We start from the raw sequence: 22262 nt of genomic DNA, 5'->3' as shown, positions 1-22262 counted from the left end.
ATTTCCCCGAGAACTGTGAAAGAGAAAGAAAAGAGGACACACATCCCCACCGTGCCAAAAGGAGCCATTGTTTTTGCTGCCTGTTAAACACCTTTAATGACTCATTTGTATCACCAGAGAGAGGAAAACATCAAGATGTGTCCCACCCTCTCTGGTCACTCAGCACAGTACCCACCACAGATTGCGATGGGATGGGAGGATGCTGGCCTGAGCAGCTGGGAGGGAGGAATGCTCCAGGGAAGTGTCTTTGTGTCAGATTCATGTCCCCTGGTGGACAAGCTCCATTTTTCAGCCTGGCGCTCACTTACAACCAGCACCTGGGCAATGGCGGGCATCTCCCTGTGCCACGCTTCTGTGGCGGGGAGGAAACTCAGTACACAGCCTCCTATGTCAACACTAGTTCTTCTCAAGGGTACGATCAGAAACAGCACAACCTCAGGACTATGCATTCCAGCAACGAGGGCACCCTCAGAGCCTCCCCTCAGCATCGTGGTCCCAGGAGCACGACTAGCTCTTGTTTCTCCATCTAAAACTGTTATTAGTGTGTCTCTGATGAGCATCTTTTCCTAAGGGCTTCCCAGCCCTTGAACAACTTGCATCTAAAAATACAGAATGTGCCTATCCTCTCTGAACCTACCATGGGTGATTTGGAAATCTCTATCTCCCGATGAGTATCTTTAGAAGAGGAGAGATTTACAGGGCAACGTAGGAACATTTATTTATGCTGCACAAAAGGCCTTTATCACCTGTATGCAAATCTGTTATCAGGCTTAAAACACTGTCAGAGAGTCTCAGTGGTATTTTTTTCATGTCCCTTAAACAGATGCAGAGAAAAAGGGTTTGCAAGCTTCTTTGGATATCAAAGGAAAAGGGAGAGAGGAAAGAAAGCAACACTACGATTGTACACTAAGAGAGATTTGAAAAAAAGATCCTGTGGTTTGTTTTGCTAAATTATTGACGGTTCCCTGGCCACAGCAGTGAGGTAGAAGGCTGGAGCAGCTCAGCGTCTTTACAAACAGGGCAGACCGAGGAACGTACGTGCAAACAGTAGATGCTGTCACCGCCAGCTGTGACACATTTAATTGTCCGCAAGTCACTGCATTCAAAAAGAAGAGGGTGTTGACCTCTCTTGCTCTTCCCAGGTTTTGGCAAGAAGCCCTGGAAGGGGAATCCGAGCCCTTTCCTCCACGGTCAACTCCATCGGCCTGGGGAGGGGTGGGCTCCTTCCTCCTCACTGCCTACCTCTCTTCTCACCCTCCTGATTCCAAATAAAGGGATGGACTCTGTTGCCAGTGGTAGTCACTCACCTTTCATACCACTACCTTCTTCTTGGAATGTGTTACGAGCAGTGGTCTGATCTTCTAAGTGTTCACTCCCACCACTTCCTGAAGAGGCTACACTGCTTTGTGGTGACAGGGGGGCATGATCGGATGGGAGGCACTGGGGTCCTCTAGCTCGTAAGTCCTCATGAGACATCCATCCATGTCCTAGAGGCTGGTTTGGCACATTCATGGGTGGGGTAAGGGACACAGATCGTTTCAAAGGGCTGTGGTGTGCCTGGCCTGAGAGAACTGGAAAAAAAAAATAAAATGAAATAGGTTATTCCCCCCCCTTTAGCCTGGGCCGCAGAAGAACCCACAGTACCTCTTCACCCTGAGAGATGGCGCTGTCTTATTACTGCATCAGTGGGCATGGGGTGGCCCTTCCCTTTGGGGTGATTAAAAAGGATGCTGTCTGTACCTCTGGGTGGGTTGGGCTTCTCCAGGGAGGCTACATCTATAGTGCCCAGACCTGTGCTTTTGTGGGTTGGGATCTGGGTTTAGTTCCAACTCTAGAAATCAGGATTTGGAGTAGTAGCCCAAATAAATCAGGTGAGGCTTGACAGCCTGGCTAAGTGGCCATCTGCCAAGACTGAAAAGAACATGTCCTGGATAATTTTTTTGCAGGGGAGGAAACACACAAAACCCGACATTACCCATGTCATTAAGGGTGGACTTCTGGAAGGGCAGGCAGGCCGGTCATCATCGTTGGGGATCTTTGCTGGGCTGAGCTAGACGAAGTGGACTAGTCCTTCCAACCAGGAATCGGGGGAACCATCACCTCTGAAGGGGGTGCAGGCTCAGCGAGGGGCCCAACACTACCAGGGGTACGGGACACAGCAGCTGTGCGTGAAAGGGCCGATTCTTTCTCTTGGCTTCGCAGGTTAATGCCAAACTTTACATTGAAAACACTTCCAGGTAACAAGGCGTTCATTCAGAAGCCAGTGGGGTGCGTGTTCAGCCCTTCCGTGCAGTGGGCAACATCTGTGTAGCCCCCATTTTTAATTTCTTTTCCAGAAAACCAGGAAAAAGCAACAACTCACATATAACTAGCCAAATTAAATTGAGGTCATTCAAGGCAGGGATTTAACCAAAATCAACGCCGAGGGAGCCGACGTTACCCTTGGTTGGTTTTTCTGGGCGTGTAAAGTGACAACCTTACAAAATAAGTCTATTCATAACTTTCTCTCTGCGCTGGCTACTGACAGGTCCAGTTTATTTTGACTGCTGCAGTGTTAACGTGGAACTGAGCCACATGCATTTTTAAACATTTTTCAGGGAAGCCATTAAGTTCCATCTCAGGCTCTATCCCCTCCAGTGAGGTATTTACTCTCCCAAGTCCGGACTAGCAATGCTTTGCTGGCGTTCATCTTTGTGTGTTTTTTAGTCGGCAGACCTGACATCCCCATGTAAGAAGTTCCGCTTTCTGTTAAACTGCATACTGGTAGGGCAGCACCCACATAGAGACCTGAACAGCAGGCTCCCTTGCCCCCCACTTAAAAAGACAAAGACCAGAGCCAAAAGTCTGAGTGTTTGCAAACAGTGTGTTTGGGGCAGTAGAGGTGAGGGCAGGCTGCTCATGGTCAGCTGGCATTAACCAGGCCCCGAGAGCCATGGGGCTCACACCTCTGCTGTCAGTGTTTCCGTTTGGCTTCATGTGGCCAGAAGGGCAGTCTTGTGTGTGAAAGAGGGACAATCAGAAGGGGTAGAAACTTCCTTATTAACAAAAAAGGGAGGGAAAAAGGGAGCTGCCGTGTTTAGTATCTGTAACCCGAGAAATTTCTAATTTGGGTCGATTCTATCAAAGGCAAGGAATTATCATCTAACTTCAAAATATGCAAAGGGAACAATGTTAAAAAAATTTTTTGGATCCTAACAGGCTGAAACAGCTTGCATTTCCACTAAATAGACTATGGAAGAAACTATTTAAAAAGGCTCCCTGGAAAATGCATTGCTACCTGGTTGGATCCGAATTAGCAAGAGAAAAAGAAAAAGAAAAAAGAAAAAGCAGAAAAAGAAAAAAAGAAAAAGGAAGCAGCAGCAAAAATGAAGAGAGAAGCCAATAGGAAGAAAAGCCAGACATCCAGAAAATTCATTTCATGCCTGTCTAAGTATTTATACAAAATTGGGCAGACTTGTTCAGGGCTGCCCCAAGTGCTGGGACTTTCCAGCTGAGATGTCTTTGCTTCCTGGTACCTCTGCAACCATTTCAGAATATCTGGTGGATGCTCTGAATGGTGCCAGCCAGGTGTGCCCAAAGTGGAAACGGGGGCTCCTCTTCACAGCCAGGATTAGAGTGAGCCCGAAACCATAAAAACAGGCCTTGCCAAAGAGAGACACACAGCTCAGAGCTGCTGGAACCCTTAGCATTCCACCTGGTTAGAGGCTATAACTGAATCCATAACCATGAGTGGTGACACTGCTAAGAGAGTCCCCGTTTTTGGATGTGGAGAACAATACCATACACAGGTAGCAGTTGAATTCCGTTATTAGATGAAGCCAATTTGCTTCTTTCCACCGAAAGTTTTCTTAAAATCCATGCTACCTCCCCACTGATGGGTGTCCTTGGGGAGGCTGTCAGTGTCCAAGGAATCTACTAAATGTTTACCTAACTTCCCAGGACTTACAGGGCTTTGTTCATAGAAACCTACACCCATTTCTTCATATATCCCTGAGCTTGACTGAAGCTACAGGGATTATGGCACGAGCTTGGTTGGTCTCTCTGTCTCCAATAAAAATCGATTATACCTGAGGTACAAGGACCTTTTCCCAGGGACTTTCTACCTAAGGCCCCACCCTGTCTGTATCATAAAGATTCCCACAGCTGGCACCAAACTCAGAAATGCCCCCTTAGGAGCGAACCTGCCATAGCAACCAAGCACAGTGCTTCTCGTTAAGCTTCTGGTTTGGTTTGCAGAGAGGGCCGTGGATTGAGAGCCAGCGGGGGCCCACACCTACATGAAAGCCAAGTTGTGCGGGGCAAACACCTCATTTCTCCAAAGGGAACTGAGGCCTGGAGGCAATACAGGCTGACCTTCCTGTGGGAAGGAGACTGGAGCAGGTGACAGCTCACCTGCCGACAAGGCCACTTTGGGGTGAAGACAAATCTTCAGGTAGAGGTAATGGTGACCGCGGAGCCGAATTTGGTATTACTTCAGGTGCTGGAGTACTTTGTTTGGCATAAAATAGCAGAGGAAAGAATAAACGCCATGGACAGAAAGAGTGTGAGAAAACAGGCCACACAGCAGTGGAAGGAATGAGGTGGCCCGGGGCAAAGGGTGGATGGCTGTCCCATGACTCCTTTTTCTTTTCAACCAAAAGAACTCATCTGAAGTGGTGGTAAATAGAGGAAGGATGGATATTCAGGCAAAAATAAATAAATAACATTCCTTTCCCTATGAGTAGGGAGGGGAGAGCAGTGAAGTCAGGCTTCTGAGAAGCTCTTCACACCGTGTTAGCTGCGCCAGAATAACTCTAGCTAGAGGCAGACCTTTTGAATGTTCTCGCTTGCTGAGTGCTGCACGCCAGACAACAGCAGCGCTCCACTGAGACTTAAGCTGCCCCAGAGTAATATTCAAATGATGCAGAATTAAGCACAACTTGAAAAAAAGTCTCACTATTGATTAGAAGTTAGCAAGTTCCAGCTGAACCGAGGTCCTGAATTTTGTGACTTTATAATAATGAGCGTTGGAGGGACAGCATATTTCAGGGGGGATTCATTCTAACAATTGCCCAGGGGGGCAAAATTGTGACTCTTGCTCTTGAAAAAAACTGAAGCTAAAACTTAATACTGTGTAGAGTATAGAGCCCGTATCGCTTATATTTTTAGGAATAGGAAATCTCAGGTATGTACACATATATATGTATGTATGTATGTGTACATATGACAGTAGAGTACTATAATAGTTGGAACATTTATAACGTCAAGTAAACTAAAAATAAATAATAAATATTGAGCAAGTCTAGTTGAAATATGGGAAAAGCAGCTAAAAATAATCTTGCTTCAGCAGTGGAGCAGTATGATGTGAGGACAGAGGGTCTTATAATCTGGCCAGAAACTCTGTCATACCATTCGGGGCCAGCCGCCGTCTCTGACCTCCTTTAACCTTATGATTTCTTTTTCATCTCCAAGCATCTTTCATGAGGCTACTTTCAACACATTTTTAGGGGAAAATACGATACCTGGCACTGGGTTCTGTTCTTTTAAGTATTTTCTTGAAAGCCTGGAAATCAGATTTCTTTCCCCTTTCCTGTGACCAAACTTGACTTTGCCTTGATTTTTAGCTATTGAAATAAGGTTCAGGAAGAGACTTTTCAAGATAGACTTTTTTAAGAAAATTAGGTATAACTACTTCTCCTGCCTTCTAATATGACAAATAATGGGGTTTGTGGAAAGAGGAAGGTTTGGGATACGGCCCCAGCTATTTCCTTGGTCCACTGTTAGGTTAAGAACTGTACCCCACTGTCAAGGAGTGAAGTGATCCTCATACACAAACAGTTCGGACAACTGAAGCTCAACTCTTACACTGAAATTTTATCCTAACAAACGGTAATGGAGATCTTTCAAAGATACATTGCATACTTCTCTGTTCTCCTTAAATTTATACAGTGAATGCAAGTAATACTTTAAAATTAGTATTATGAGCATAGATTAATAACATTTCAGAGCTGCAAGGCCCTGAAAGGCAATGTAATCCAATAATCCCTATGTTGTGAGCTGGGGGCCCCTGGGTAGTGGAAGGACCTGGGAATCCCTACGTGCACCGGTTAGTAGATGAGACGCTGTGCTATACGTGGTTTTTATACGTATGTAGAGAGTATTAAAATTAATAAAATATAAATTCATTTATATTTGCTGAATTCATAGCTCTTTTTGTCATTTTTTCATCATCAGAATTGAAGTACAATTATTGTCTTACGGGGATCCCAGTTTTTTGTTAAAAACTGAGGCCCGAACTCAATAAATGATAGAGATGACCGCTATTCTCTGCTGTGTTTGCTGAGTTCCACAGGCACCGAGTGGCCTCGGGAACTCGTATGCTTAAAGTCCTCTGGTGCCTTTCACAGTTCCACTACCTCCTCAAGTTCACTCCACCACCAGGTCTCATTGCTACCACTGTGAGTTTCCACCTATCTCCAGGCTCAGCATTTTGCCCTGGAGTCTAGAATCTAGACTGCTGAAGCTGATTTCCTTTTGAATAAGGGCATCAAGTACACCCATACTCCTAATGTCATTCTCTTTCATCAAACCCAATAACCTGTCTTCTCAACCCAAGGTTGGGCTCTGCAGCCTCATCAGGCCCTCATGAGTTCAGCCACGTAGACATGATTTGCAATTTCACTCTTCTTTCTTCCTAAGCCAGTCTCTCCATTTCTAATTCAAGAAGTTGGCCTTCACAGAAAAACTTAATGCTTTGTTAATTTTTCAAATTCTAGATGCTCATGTGACAGAACTCAATCTAATTGCTAGTATGACTAAACTTTACAAAAACAACTCATTCTAATTTAGGGATTTTAAAAAGTAGAATGAGGAAATCAAACATTTGCATATTATTTTTAAATATTAACTTAGAATTTCTTTCCCGAATGAAAAGGTCTGGGTCAATTCCCTACTCGGGTGATACACGTTACGTGTGTTAACAGGCTATGAAAAAGCACGGGGAATATTCGACTTACGTGTTGCTAATGGTGTACTTTAACAATATTTTCTAGACCTACTCCCCAAAATTCAGAAGTATCAGTAGAACCTTTGCTGAATACACCAATTTGAGAGTTTTGCTGCAGGAGGTGGTTTGATACTTGTCAAGTTTAAAGGAGAAAAAGCTCAAGCCATTGCCAGCTATAAAATAGCTATGGCTATTGTTTCAAAGTTACTGGGGAGAGTGTGTCTGTTCATTCCCTTAGTTTAGGCCTGCTTAACAGGCATCTTTCGGGTGCCATCCCAAGAGTTTCTTCTGAGAACACTGATTTCAGAGCATCTAAGGAACTGTTACTGAAGGCTTTCCATTTTCAAAGAGTAGAGTTCTGCTAACACCACTTGTATGCATAATTCTAGACATTTGCTTTTTAAAAAAGCCAACATCTTTGAGTAAGGCTCAGTGGCGAAACGACATTAGACCCTGGATTCCTCTTCTTTAGTTGGTTTTGTGGTGCCACAACCAGTAATCTGAGGCCCTGTGGTGGGAATCTTTGGGGAAGAAAAGATTAATAGTACTGCAAGAATACATTAAAAAAAAAAAAACAAAAACTTGGGTATTTAATCAGTGACATCATGCAAAAAAAAGACAACACCAGTCACATTCATGGCCAAGAACAGATTTGTGTCGGGAGTTGGAGGGGGAAGGGAGTATTAATTATTACGGTTAAAATTAACATGCTCTGTCTCATTGCTTCAGGGAATAGATTAAAAGCAAATCTGAAAGGTTATATGCCTCAACTCTGCATGCTTGTGCTCTGCTTCTTGTCCAAAAGTTTGGAAAACCAGTGCTCACAACATCTGGACACCAGAAGATGATTCCCCCAAACAGCTTTAGACTCCACCTCATCCTGGGGGAAGAAGAAAGAGCAGGCTACAAAGCAAAGACGTAGGGGGTGGACCGGGTGTTCCCGACAAGCCCAGGGAGGAAGCCACACGCTCTCTGAAGAGAAAGTATACACTCGCCTATGCAACAAAACAAAACAAATGGAGACTCTAGAAGAAGACAGAGCCGCAAAGAACATGCCAACAAGGCTGACAAATACCCACTGCCAAATCTCTTTTTCCCTGTTCAGTCTCATTTTCATACCATATTGAAGTGAACACATTCTGACGCAGGGAAAAGCACCTGGAGAGGTTTTTCCATGATGCGAGTCCTTGTCACTGGTGTCAGCCCTTATGACTCCACAGAAGGCTAGGCCTTTGGGGAGAGCAAAGATGTATGTTTCTGCCTTCACATTATCACTTAAACATTTAGGCTTTTAAGAAGTAAATTAGAATGTTTCTGGCAGACTTTTATTGCTGCATTAATCTTTTCTACATTTCATTTGTCCTCTTTTGTCAGTTTCTATAATGGCAAAACTGGGTGTCATCCTAGAAAATCTATTTTAGAAAACTGCTGTTTGACTTTACACTGTCATTATTTATAAGTTAGACAAGAAGACAATATATACATTTTATAGAAATCAGTAGAATCTTACAAGTTGAACTTCAAATCAAGCAGTCCTAAAAGGAAACTGCCCAAATCCTCTCATTCCATTCTATCAAAACCAATGACACCAACTATGGAAGTAACTTGACACCACTGAAGCAGATGTTTCAGCCAATTTGAGGGACTGTGGAATCAACCCAGCCATTTCTAAGGTTCCTGTATATTGGGTTCACTTCTACTTTCCTGAATTATGTTCCTTTTCATATCTATAGTTATATCTATATGTGCTTAACCCTTAGGCTTCTTAGACCTTAGGTTTGTCCGTGGAATTTCTACCCACGTGGTGAGTGAAGAGTTTAGACAGAGTTGCAGAATTTGAATCATTTCGATTATGACACCAAGTAAAGAAAATATTTGAGTCAAGCAAGTGGTCAGGAGTGGACTGAAGCAGCTATTTCCTTTTTTGTTTACCAGTGTGTCCATTAAAATGCTCCAGTCACTGTGTTTAAGGAAGAGAGTGGAGAAACTCAGAAAGTTAGATGTTTGATGACAAAACTACCCTCCTACCCCTTTCTTAAAAGATAACTCTCAAATTGTAATCACTGTTACCTCAGCTCACATGTCTATCCAGGAAGTGCTTCTTAGGTTTACAAAATGCGCTGTCCATCCTGTGTTTAACACTCCCCGGCTGCTGACTGAACGCGGGTACCAGCAAAGCAATCCAAGTTTGGAAGTGCAATAGCCAGGGTTTCATGATTAAGCAACCAAGCCCCCCGTCAGAGCATCAATCCCAAGGCCACTACCAGAGTCACTGAACAAATCATCAGGGTATCCTTTTGCATCTTGACACCACCAGCAGCACTTGTCCAGAGGAGAAGGGGGTCACACTTAAAAGGGGCTTACAAAGGATATTTTGGAGTCTTGTCTACTAACTCCTGTCTTGAGCTGAACTACTGGCAAAGTCTTCACTGCCGCTGGAGCTTAAAAGGCTCCCAGATAAGAGGGCAAGGTGGCTCTTAAATGCAACAGCACTGATTAGGCAAGGACTGGCATCATTAGAAGATGCCGAAATCCTACTGCCATCAGGGTCTCAACTCAGCACCAGCCAAACGCAGGACTGGTGCCAGGATTTCAGAGTGTGAAACTCTGAACTTGGCCTTGATTAAGCAGCAATCTTTTTTCTTTTCTTTCTAGTGTTAGGAGACGGGTTATAAATAATTAGAAATGTATTATGCAGTCCTGACTAATTCTTAACTTAGTTCCTTGATAGAAGAATGAGAACTGGAGATTCTCAGCATTTCGGCCGGCAATTTACTGATGAGGGAATTGGTTCTTGTTTTCATTAAAGCATTCAATCTAAATGTCAAGTGTAACAATACACATAAATGACCATTCAAAAAACAAAAACCACAATTTGAGCTTACACTGCTAATTAGATTATTTGGGGGGGATGTTAATTAAGAGAAATTGGATGGTTTGGGTTCTCCTGGTTTCTTAATTATATTTGATTGAATCACCATGTGATTCAAGACAAGCTATTGAGGCTTCATGCATCCCAATTCCCACCTTCTCTTCACCTTCAGCCTCTTCTCAAATTCTAAACTGTCACAACCTGACCCTGTGGGTGTTGGGACACAGTGAGATTGGTACTGTGTTTGTAAAATTGATTTACTGTGGTCTGTAATTACACATAATGATTTGAATTTTTGACTTGGCACTGCATTTTTCATTTAAACCGGATCGTTCTTCTCTACCCCAGAGAAACAGCGTTTACGTAATTGCTCTCAACTCATCGACTTGGGTATTATAAATCAGTCCTGCAATAAAAGACTTCCAGAGACACTGCAAGCATGAGGTTCCTGGCATAATTCAGGCCCCAGGACTGTTCTAGTTTAAGGACAGGAATTGAACAGCATTCATTTCTTACTGGATATGAGATGGGGAGGGCTGTCTGAAGCCATAAGATCCGGGCAGCAAAGAGAACAGGCTGTAGGGTGATCAGGGGGGCTGGGCTGACCCCAGACAGCCAGCTCAGATCCATAGGTCTCTTTGCTTATCTACATCTATGCCCACCTTGACCTGCATACAAACTATACAGTGTGTGTGTGCTCCTCTATTATGTCTTATATATCACTGATCCTCCGTATTCACAGATTCTGTATTTGCAAATTCACCTATTTGCTAAAAATTTCTTGTAACCAAAATTCAACACTCGCAGCATTCTCATCGTCATTCATGGACCTGCACAGACTGGCAAAAAATGAGTCCTTGGAGCACGTGTTCCTGGCTGGAGTCGAACAGGCCTTGTTGCTCAGCCTTCCCATGTCAGTTCTCATACTGTAAACCAGTGTCCTTTACAAGGTTGTTCAGTGCCATGTTTTTCTAACTTCGGTGTTTTTCGTTGGTGATTTACTGTTTAAAATTGCCCCCAAGTGTAGGGCTGGTGTGCTGGCTAGTGTTGTTCAGTGCAAGGGGCTGTGATGTGCTTTAGGGAGAAAACACATGTATTGGACAAGTTTTGTTCAGCATGAGTAAGAGTGCTGTTGGCCTTGAATGCAGATATTAATGAATCAACAATATGTATTAAATAAGATGTCTTTAAACACATATAAAATAATGTTATGTATTGATAGGTTAATGAAAATGTCATGAGGTTTGCAGGAACCTAGCCTAGTATTTCCCCTAGCAGCTGGGGGGTTCAATGTTTGCTAATTCAGTGTTCACAGGGACTTCACAGAACATCAGCAGTGAAAATAATGAGAACTGACTAATATAGATATGGATAAAATTCTTCATTCCGTCTTCCATCCTGGAGCATTTTTGTCTTAGGCTAGCAGTTCTCAACCTTGGCTGCACATTCAACCCCTCTGGAGTCTTAAAAAAAATCCCAATGCCCAGATCCCAGGCCAGACCAAGTAACTGAAAATCCCTGTAGTGGAGTCAGAGCATTCATACTTTCTGATGCACGTGAGTGGTTTTAATGGCTAGCCAGGCTGAGAACCACCGTCCTGGGCTGTCTTCTTACCTCAGTGTTCCCCTCAAACTCTGCCCACATCCTGGACATTGCACACCTCCCCAGGTTGGCCGCCTGGTCTTAATAAAATGCCCCCAAAGAATGGGCATTTTTTTACTCTTTAAGTCACTTTAAAAGAAAATATACACATCATCGCTTTGGCTTCACATGCAGAATTCTGCTCAGGCTCTTCAGCGCAGGATTTTATCACTCTTGTCCTGCCTTCCAGGTAAAATAGATATTTTGGAACCAGAATTCCAATGTGAATGATATCTGGGCAGAAATTTCTAAAAGGTTCCCTATACAATGTTTTGACTCCTGGGCAATAGTGCCTCTTGCTGTGGCCATTTCATCCTTGCTAGGCAGGAAGAGAGGGTCAGGGGTCAGCCTCAGGCTCTCTCTGGACATGAATCAGCTGCAGAAAGCTCTGAGTACATTTTCTCTTGGTCTGGAAATTCGGTAGGTGAGAGCATAACTGATTTACAAACAGCAAAAAATGTGTTCTAGATCCACGGACCAGTAGCGTCAGCAACATCCGGGAACTTGTTAGAAAGGCTGGACTCTCAGGCCTCACCCCAGACCCAGAATTAGGACCTGCACTTTAAGATCCCGGGAGATTTGTGTGCACATTCAAGGTTAAGATGTACAGGCTACACACCCAGCTCTGACTTACTGGCTTGACACCTGTTCTGTTGATACTGGGGGAGGCATCATCTGCAGCAAATGCAGCCTGATGAAGTAAGAATTTGGGATTTGGGTTGGAAGACATATGGCCATTCTGTGCCTCAGTTTTCTCCAGCAGTAGCTATCAAAGGCTCCATCATAAGATTGCTGAAAAATTAAATCATTTACTGTACATGAAAGTGTTTTTTAAACTGTAAAGTCCTACAGAAATATTAGTTATTAGTTGTCAGAGTAAGAATAACCCAATATAAACCAACACTGCTAACTGAAAAATCAACTCAAAGTACTAGCCAGCCTAATGATATTCATAGAGCATTTTTAGTGTATTATGTGCCATATGAAAAATATCTCTGATTGCTTGATAGTGTTTCACAGATTTACAAGAGATGAATTTTCTACCATGGCCTGTCATACCAAAAGAAGTGTCTTCCTTGTTCTTTCAGAATTCTTATCTACAGACAAACTTTTCTCTGCCCCAATCAGAGTAACGTTCCTTTGATTCAGACTCAACTTGATCTTTCCTTTCCTCCCACTCATTTTAAGCGTTCACATTTCATTTCCATTTCGGAGGGTCAGGGCACGTGAATCACCTTCTTTTCCATTAAAGAAAAGAACCCCTCATGAGACCTTCTCTTTGTCCTGACAGTGGTAAGCAACACCGACTGCCAGAAGTCCTTATTGAAGATTCTAAGTACTTCCATTATATTTAGAAATTCAAGCTAAGAACGTATAACACAGCTAGGTGACACTGGGTTCCTCATATGCAGAACAAGGAGGTTGGACTAGGTGAACTCCTTCCTTCATTCATTCATCAGACATTTGTTGGGTGCCCGTGTGTCAAGCTCTAAAAGCTGAGGGCACAACATTGAAAAAGCCATCACAGTCCAGAGGATGATCTCTCAGCCCCTCCCTAAGCCAATCTGCTACGATGCTATTAGCATATTTATGCAGTGCCATTCTCATTTGGACAAGATATTTTCCTCGCATTGTTTATTTCCCCATATTTTAAAAAAAGTCTGCCTTGTTAATACTGATAGAAGAGCCCGCGAGGGTGTCAGGGTAAAGGAGCTGCCAGCCGCTCACTGCAGACTACATTCTGCAACAGGGAAGGCACTAACCGATCTCATCCCTCCCCTTCCTGGCTCATCCCAATGCTCTCCTTTCTCCTGCACATTTTAGGCTTTCATGGAAGGGTGACTGAACGAATGAATGCTCTGTCTCTTTAGTCTCTTTCTTTCTTCCCGGCCCTGGGCTGGGGATACTGTACTGTCCTTTCCCCAAACACAACCCAAAAGCACATCCTTAGGACCGCCTTTCCTGAACCTTCTCCCTGAAGAGGAGGCCACACGAGGGCGAGCACAACCGCAGCACCAGCTACCGTCACTAAGGCTGGCTGAGCGTCGAGCACTGCCAAACGCACCCTCACATTGTTCCGGTCACTCCTTACTTAATGCCTTATGCGGTGGGTTCTATCATTACTCCTCCCCCACGTACAAACACACAAACACACGTTTCACAGAGAGGAAGCTGAGGTGCAGAGGGTAAGGGGCTTGGCAAAGATCACACAGCTAGGAAGGGGCGAGGGCCAGGTTTCAAAACCCAAGGTTCTCTGACTTGCAAGCTTGGCTTGTGTTCTTCAGCCCAACTCCACACTGTTTCTCATGGAAAAAAGAACTCCAGCCCTGACACTGGGCCTTGACACTGAACACTCAATATCCAAAACCCCGAGCAGGTCCACTGGCTCCGCATTCAGGGTCTCATAGTACTCATCTGGAAAATAGTTATAACAATGATAATACCTCTCCTACCTACCTCCCAGGGTTGCTGTGGGATCACACGCTGCCCGTATTATCCATCCATCCATCCATCCATCCATCCATCCATCCATCCATCCATCCATCCATCCAATACTCGCTGAGCATCTGCTCTGTGTTGGGCATATGCTGGGTATTAGGAAGGATGACAAAGGCCCACTAAGATGATGTATGCAAGATCCTTTTGAAATAAATTTTTTACCTTCCTGCAAAAAGAGTTTAAGCTAACTGCCTTATTCACTCACTCATCCAACAAACACTTAGCTAACATTTCTATGCACAGGGCACTATGCTAGTGACTAGGGCTACAGGTGCCAAAAAAGAGAATACTAAAAGACAGGGCAGCTGGTGGCGCAGTGGTTGAGAATCTGCCTGCCGATGCAGAGGACACGGGTTCGAGCCCTGGTCTGGGAAGATCCCACATGCCGCGGAGCGACTGGGCCCGTGAGCCACAATTGCTGAGCCTGCGCGTCTGGAGCCTGTGCTCCGCAGCCAGAGAGGGCATGATAATAAGAGGCCCGCGCACCGCGATGAAGAGTGGCCCCCGTTCACCGCAGCTAGAGAAAGCCCTCGCACAGAAACGAAGACCCAACACAGCCATAAATAAATAAATAAAATAAATAAAAAAAAAAAAAGACAGGGCAGCACAGATGCGAACAGTATCTTCTATCACTTATTAAGCCATCACCTTCTATCATTCAGAAGCACACAGCTGCTAGCAGCTGTAAGGCAGTGTTAATATTTTAAGTAACACTTTGCACGAAGGTGAAGAATTGCTGAAGGAAGTAAAAATGTTAGGTGATTTCAATTTCAATTAATTTGCTACAGTATCTCAAGGACTAATCAGAATTTTTGAGGAGGTGGTAATGCACCAGGACCAAGATGCTTCTCTGAATCCCGGCTCTCCATTTTAGAATGACAGCGTCAGGAGAAATGCATAAAAGTCAGAAAAGCTCTTCTCTTCTCTCTTGCTTCTATGGTAAATGTGCATGTTGTTTCTTTGGCTATTCCATGCAGTCAGTTAAAATCCGTGGCTCTGAGTAGCATGAAGTTCCCCTATAACTGAATTAGAAATCACCTGCTCAGCTGCCTGGGAAGCGTCTCTTTTTCCACTTGGGCTTTCCCTGACTGGCTCACAGAGCTTATGGTTTTGGTCTTGTGTGGGTGTTCTGAAGGGCAGAGTCAGATGAGCATTTGCATAAAAAAGCCAAATCAAGATCTTTTCATTTTAAATTAAACGCTAGAGGGAATTCCCTGGCAGTCCAGTGGTTAGGACTCCATGCTTCCACTGCAGGGGGCACAGGTTCGACCCCTGGTCTGGGAACTAAGATCCTGCATGCTGCACAGCATGGCCAAAAACAAACAAACAACAAAAAAATTAAATGCTAGAGGAGGAGCAGACTTAAGAGGAACAACCTAGTTTTTTTTCCCCCTTCAAAGATGTAAGATAACCATGAAGTTTGCCTAAACAGAAAGCTGTGCTTCAAGAAGCATCCCCGTAAAATGAACACTGACTCACCAGGTGCCCAATAGGGTGGGTATAGAGCTCCTCATTCCTGAGTCAAGTCCTTAAGAGAATTGGTAGAGGCATAAAACAATGCCAATGTTTTATTTTTATTTTTACTTTTTTTTTTTTAAGATTTTTTTGATGTGTACCATTTTTAAAGTCTTTATTGAATTTGTTACAATATTGCTTCTGTTCTTTTATGTTTTGTTTTTTTGGCTATGAGGCATGTGGGATCTTAGCTCCCCAACCAGGGATGGAACCTGCACCCCCTGCATTGGAAGGCGAAGTCTTAACCACTGGACTGCCAGGGAAGTCCCCCTATGTTTTATTGAAAAGACGTTTTTGTTTAGATACCCAATGGAGTCGGTCCTGATGGGGTTTTAAAGATGGTGTTGCATTTCTTAGGCCCTTCCTCCAAGAATATTATTTTCAGAAGACTGGAAGGTGTCAGGAGCACCACAGTTTGTTTTCCTCATTTATTTACTCCCCAACTATCTCAGAATTCCAGAACTGTAAAACAGGAAGGGACTTCTTTAAGAATATGATTTAGCAATCATCCAATCTACCCCCTTGCCATTTTATCACTTAAGGAACCAGAGACTGAAAGAGATACAGCAATTGCCAAGGTCACTGAACAAAGTTGATATTGAAGCTAATACTAGAGCCCCTATGTTTTTGGTCTTTATCATTCAAATTGTATCAATGGTCATTAGTCTTTATAACAATGTCATTGATAGAGAGGGGGAGATTAATAGATCTGTGATTTAAAACAGATAATCTCTCGTTTAACACCAGAATAACACACTGCAGGACCCCAATGTTGAGGCCTATGTACAATGTAATAAACAATGTAACCCAAACACAGCAGGGTCTAGGGTCTCCAAAAACAACAGTATGCCATTGGGTTTTTCCAGAACCAGAGCTGTTGCATCTTCACAGTGGGTTGGCAATTTCCAGTTCTGGGCACTCTGTGCACCTGTTTTTCTCATATTGGCTGCCCACCACTGTTCAGCCATCCGCCACTCAAGACCTGCCACAGGACGCTCTTGTTTTTGCCAAAGTGGTCAGAGAGATTGCCAGCACAGATGTGAAGTCAGGTATTGTCTGGAGATTGGAAAAAGCAACACCTTCTTCGGCCAGAATCTTCACCAGTGGAAGACTGGTTTCTCTACTACAGTTAATCCTACTAATCAGTTTGGGTTGTATTTATTTAATTCTGTGGCTTTTATAGTGACAATATATTTATGCAGATATTTAAAACTGGGATGTCTATATGTATACCTGGAAGCCATCATTTATATACCTAATTATCTAATGAATTGACCAATCTGCCATTTGAAAAGATTGGGCAATTTCACAGGGATGTCACTATCATAACACCTGGGCCCTAGAGGTGGTTATTTATTGTTTATTGACACTTTGTAATTAGCAGAACCACAGAATCTGTCATTTTAGAGCCTGAAAAAGCTTCAGGGATCATTTAATCAATCTTTCTGTTCTCCCCAGACTACTTTCCAGATAAGACAATGGAAACTGAGGGAAGGTAGGTGACAGGCAGAAGGTCACATTATGAATGAGGAGAACTAGTTCCAGGAATGCTTCTACTTGGCAATGGGATCTTCAGGCAGTCTCTTACCTTTCAAATGCAGACCTTACTTTAATAGAAACAGGTGACATCCTATTAGTAAAGAGAGTTATGGTGGGAAGATCACTATCAGGAAAAGTTTGGGCTTGAAGAAGGAGTTCTAGGGGAGGTAAGATATTTCAGATGCTTCTCATTAAAGATTTTAACTTAAGAGACAGATTTGTCCCCATTTAAAATCAATGGCTGTGAGTAGCATAAAGTTTGGTTTCAATACTTAATCTTCAAAGATTGAAATAATTATGCTTAAGATAGTTATCATTTATTGGGCTGTAAGCATTGTACAAAGAGATCTATATTACATGTGATTCATTCATGCATACATTCATTAAGTATTTATTCAACACCCATGATACGCCAGGGAGTGTTTTGGACAGTAGGCATACTATAGTGAACAAGGCCAGGTCCCTGGCCTCTTGGAATTTATAATCAAGTGGGAGAGATAGATAATAAACAAATTAACAAGTTAAAATAGACTTCCAACATATGGAGATGTTACCATTCCTTCTGGAAACTCACTAAAAAGACAGCAAAGGCATAAATGCACAAGGAAAAGGACACAGAGAAATGACAGGAGATGACAATGGGTATCAGAAGACCACTGAAGTCAACAAAATTTTGGAAGCTTGGGAACAGAAGGACATGAAGGTAACTGACTCAGTAGACCAAAGAAAGGGGATACATACGCCCACAGCAATGTAAGCATGACAGTTTACGCTGCAGAACTCCCAAGAAATTTAGGACTCCAAGATCACGTACCTCTGAAGGCAGGGGTGCTGGGAGGCGCTGAAGACAGGAGGTTTGGTAGAAAGTATGTCTAAGGTACAGGGACAACCTCAGATTCTCTCTCCTACCCCCCAAAATCAGGCAACTATCCTATCATCTTAGCACCTTTCTCCTGACAGCACCCAGGACCCAGACAGCCAGGCCTGTATCTTCCAGAAGGGGAAAAGGATTCCTCTAGGGGAAATGGACTAGTTCATGAGAAAAGAATTACAGCTGTGAGTCCCCAGGAAACAGCCTGGCCAGGCCCGACCAGATCTCTCCATGGTGAAATTCATACACACAAGTTCTAGTGCCTTCCTTTTAAATGAAAGGACATTTGCTTGAGATACAGGGTCCAAAACAAACAGACAAATTAACTCAAGGAAGCACAGACAATGTTGGGAGCTGAAAAAGACTCCAAAACTCAACTGTAACATCTTTAGAGATATTAGAAAAGGTTTGCACTTATGAAACAAGAACAGAATGCAATACGAAAAGGAACATTCAAAGAACAAGAACACTTGCCATTTGAAAATACAATAGCAAAAATTAAAAATTATATAGTAGGCGTAGAAGATAAAGATATCAACCAGAAAGTAGAACAAGAAGACTAAAAGTAGAGCAAAAAGATTGAAAACAAGAAAGGGAAAGTTAAGAAAATTAGATGATCAAAAGAGAAAAGCTATTATCTGATTAAAATTAGAGGGAATTATTTTTAAGATTTGAGAAAATTTCCTAGAACTGAAGGAACACAAGTTTTTAGATCAGGAGGGTTAGTGTAAAATCTTTGTCTTCAAAAAAAAAGGACGGTACTTAGGCTCAGAGAGGAATTGCACAATCACTCATGGGTGGGGATTATTACCCCCTTCTTAAATATGAGAAAATAAAGGCCAAGAGAGCTTAAGGCATCTCTCCAAGGTCACACAGCTAGTCATCAGCGGAACTGGGAATCAGTGGAATCAATCAGACCCAGGTTGGTCTGACTCGAAAGCATGTGCTCTGAACCACAAGTGGATATTGCCTGAGACCTTTCTGGACTCTGATTCTGCCATCAGTGTAAATTAGCAACCCTGCCAGATCCATGCTACCAGCATGAGTTCTTGAATTAGCCAAAGAATAACAGAGGAGGGAATGTTGAGAAATATGGGATTATTTGCCCAAACTCTCCCTTCAATCGTAAAAACTAGGCCACCTCCATGGATAGATTTGGGTGGTGATGCAAACCGGGGCAATTCTGGAGAGTCAGACTCATATTTGAACTGTGGGACTTGAGGAAAAGCAAACTTCTCCAGCACCAAAGGAAGACCCAACTCTACTTGTGACGGGCTTAGAGATCGGGTTCCCAATGGGATCCTTATGACCATCATGGATTTGTTTGAGGTAGAAGTTTCATCAAAGTTCCCATTGGAAAGACGTGGTGTTGGGAGTCTATGTATTTTTTTTTAATTTTTAAATTTAATTTTATTTATTTTATACAGCAGGTTCTTATTAGTTATCCATTTTATACATATTAGTGTATACACGTCAATCCCAATCTCCCAGTTTATCCCACCATCACCCCCACCCCCCCTGCCACTTTCCCCCCTTGGTGTCCATACGTTTGTTCTCTACATCTGTGTCTCTATTTCTGCCCTGCAAACTGGTTCATCTGTGCCATTTTTCCAGGTTCCATTAATATACGATATTTGTTTTTCTCTTTCTGATTTACTTCACTCTGTATGACAGTCTCTAGGTCCATCCACGTCTCTACAAACAACCCAATTTTGTTCCTTTTTATGGCTGAGTAGTATTCCATTGTATATATGTACCACATCTTCTTCATCCATTCATCTGTCAATGGGCATTTAGGTTGCTTCCATGACCTGGCTATTGTAAACAGTGCTGCAATGAACACTGGGGTGCATGTGTCTTTTTGAATTATGGTTTTCTCTGGGTATATGCCCAGTAGTGGGATTGCTGGGTCATATGGTAATTCTATTTTTAGGTTTTAAGGAACCTGCATACTGTTCTCCATAGTGGCTGTATCAATTTACATTCCCACCAACAGTGCAAGAGGGTTCCCTTTTCTCCACACCCTCTCCAGCATTTGTTGTTTGTAGATTTTCTGACGATGCCCGTTCTAACTGGTGTGAGGTGATACCTCATTGTAGTTTTGATGTGCATTTCTCTAATAATTAGTGGGGAGTCTATAGATTCTTTACATCGAAGACAAATCTGGCTTTCAAGCAGGCTTCTTCTAGAGTTCTAACAGCTCAACCAAGGGCCCTAAGTCTTTGCCAGTCTAGATGATTCCAACAGAATCTAAGCTGATTGATCTAAAAGAGGGAGGGGCAGAGGGGAAAGGTATGTCTCTGTACCCCCTTCCCAAAGTCAGGATTCTTAAGTGTTTCGTATCTCTCAGCCCATGCCATTTAGGTGGCAGAGAGGTCTCATAGGGTCAACATCTCCAGAAGTAAATCAATTACCCGATATGATGAAGTGGAGTTGAAAAAACTGACCTGCGGGCAAAACAATCTCCTGGGTCAAGGAATTTCAGCAGCCCTTTTGCTTGGAGTCACACCAGTTTGAGAGTTTGACCCCTGAGTGTATAAAGCTTCTTGCTCCTAAGCCAGTGCAGGGGCAGCCAAAAATACAAAACCTGGGTTAAGTATAGGAACATATCTTTGTTCTCGGCCACTTGGTGGCTATTTTTCCAGTGTGAAGACCTAAGAAGTAAACATGAAATCCTTTACTTGCTCTGTCCTTTAAGAAAAAGCACTTGTTTCTCATGTTGACCTTTCTAAAAAGTTTGTTCATGCAACTGCAAAAGGATGGAAGGCAGCTCACAGGCACAAGTGTGGACGTGAATGAGGAGATGGTCACGAGCATGACCCCGGCATTGAGCTACCCCAGTCGAGAGCTTAAAGAGCTTTTCTCTGAGCAACTGCTTCTCCAGTACCCCATAATTAGCCTGCTCTCTGAACTGCATACAGATGGAGTGGCTGGGGAAGAGGAGCAAGGGAATAACTCTAGAAGCAAATAAAAATGATGCAGCTTCTCCAGCTAGAGAGAGATCATCACCAACAGAAAATTAGGGAAAGAACTGTGACCATACAAAGCTTTAAATTCTTTCTCACAAATCGCACAGATTAAAAAGAAAGCATTCAAGCAACACAGCTTTGCTTGCAAGACATCCACCCTCGCTGACTATTGACAAAACTCATTCCTGAACAGCCGTGAGCTATATGACAAGGCTTACCTTGAATTTAGGGTCTGCAGCTCAGATCCCGATTCTGGGACTGGCTGACCTCAGTCACACTGTCAGCCTTATAACCAAATTAGAGACACTCTTGGGAATCAAAACCTCTCAGACTTTGTAGGGGAGCCCACAGTGCTTTGAGATTCCAGGTGAATTTGGAGCTACCCTGCCAAAATTTAACAAACGGTCATTTTTAGCCAAAGATGCCATTATTGTACTTGCAGTGAGCTCTGACTTTTAGAACAATACTTATATATAACATTCAGTCGGGATATTGAAATTATCCTGCTAAGCCTGTCAGAGTTAATAACAATATAGCAGGCACCAATTTCTTGGATAACGATGAACATGTGTGAATAATCCCCTTTCTCACAAACTATCTCCCTGAGGCCTAATGACTACTCCAAAATTCTTCCAACTTTCCAAACATGCTGCAGTCCTGAGCTTCCTCCCAATGCACCCAGTGGATGCAGACCAGGCATCATTCTAGCCAGGCCCTCACATCCACATCTTTTCTCGGCAAGTTCTCTCTCCAGCTCCTGAAGGTATTTGGGAAGGCCACCTTCTCTGTGTTTAGAAATGCAGCTTGAGGTGGGAATTAGAGCCACCTGCCCACTAAGTCTGGAAGCATAGAATGAAAGCACCATACAGGATCCTTAGGGGTCATCCAACCTCATGCCTTGATAAAGAAGAGTCCCTGAGAGTGCAGGATCCCACACTGAGCTGGAGATGGAGTGACTTTCCTAGGCCACTACTCTTTCCTTCCACACTCTGCTCTCTCGGGACTGGCCACGCTTCCCTAGCCTGTATCTATGTGCATAGCCTCATTTTTCTCTATTAAATCTTATTCTGTTACTTAAGGATCATTTTAATAAATGTGAATAAAATCCTTACACTTATTGCTAATTTAAAAAGTTATTCCTGGGCTTCCCTGGTGGCGCAGTGGTTGAGAATCTGCCTGCCAATGCAGGGGACACGGGTTCGAGCCCTGGTCTGGAAAGATCCCACATGCCGCGGAGCAACTGGGCCCGTGAGCCACAATTACTGAGCCTGTGCGTCTGGAGCCTGTGCTCCGCAACAAGAGAGGCCGCGATAGTGAGAGGCCCGCGCACCGCGATGAAGACTGGCCCCCGTTTGCCACAACTAGAGAAAG

The 22262-nt window shown here is 43.4% G+C and overlaps 1 protein-coding gene across 7 annotated transcripts in view; it reads right to left on the bottom strand.

Moving 5' to 3' along the window:
- SAMD4A (sterile alpha motif domain containing 4A) overlaps window positions 1-22262 on the bottom strand; it is a 224967-nt gene that overhangs the window by 51165 nt on the left and 151540 nt on the right. For 5 of the 7 annotated variants that reach the window (XM_036841284.1, XM_036841285.1, XM_036841290.1 and 2 more), the window contains one exon: window positions 1308-1571. The exons of the other annotated variants lie outside the window; for them this stretch is intronic. In XM_036841284.1, coding sequence (XP_036697179.1) covers window positions 1308-1571 — 264 coding nt within the window. The remainder of the gene's footprint in view (window positions 1-1307; window positions 1572-22262) is intronic. 7 annotated transcript variants of the gene reach the window in all.

This window comes from Balaenoptera musculus, chromosome 2 (genome assembly GCF_009873245.2).
Source record: "Balaenoptera musculus isolate JJ_BM4_2016_0621 chromosome 2, mBalMus1.pri.v3, whole genome shotgun sequence".
Lineage (NCBI taxonomy): Eukaryota > Metazoa > Chordata > Mammalia > Artiodactyla > Balaenopteridae > Balaenoptera > Balaenoptera musculus.
This window is presented reverse-complemented; position numbering and strand designations above follow the sequence as displayed.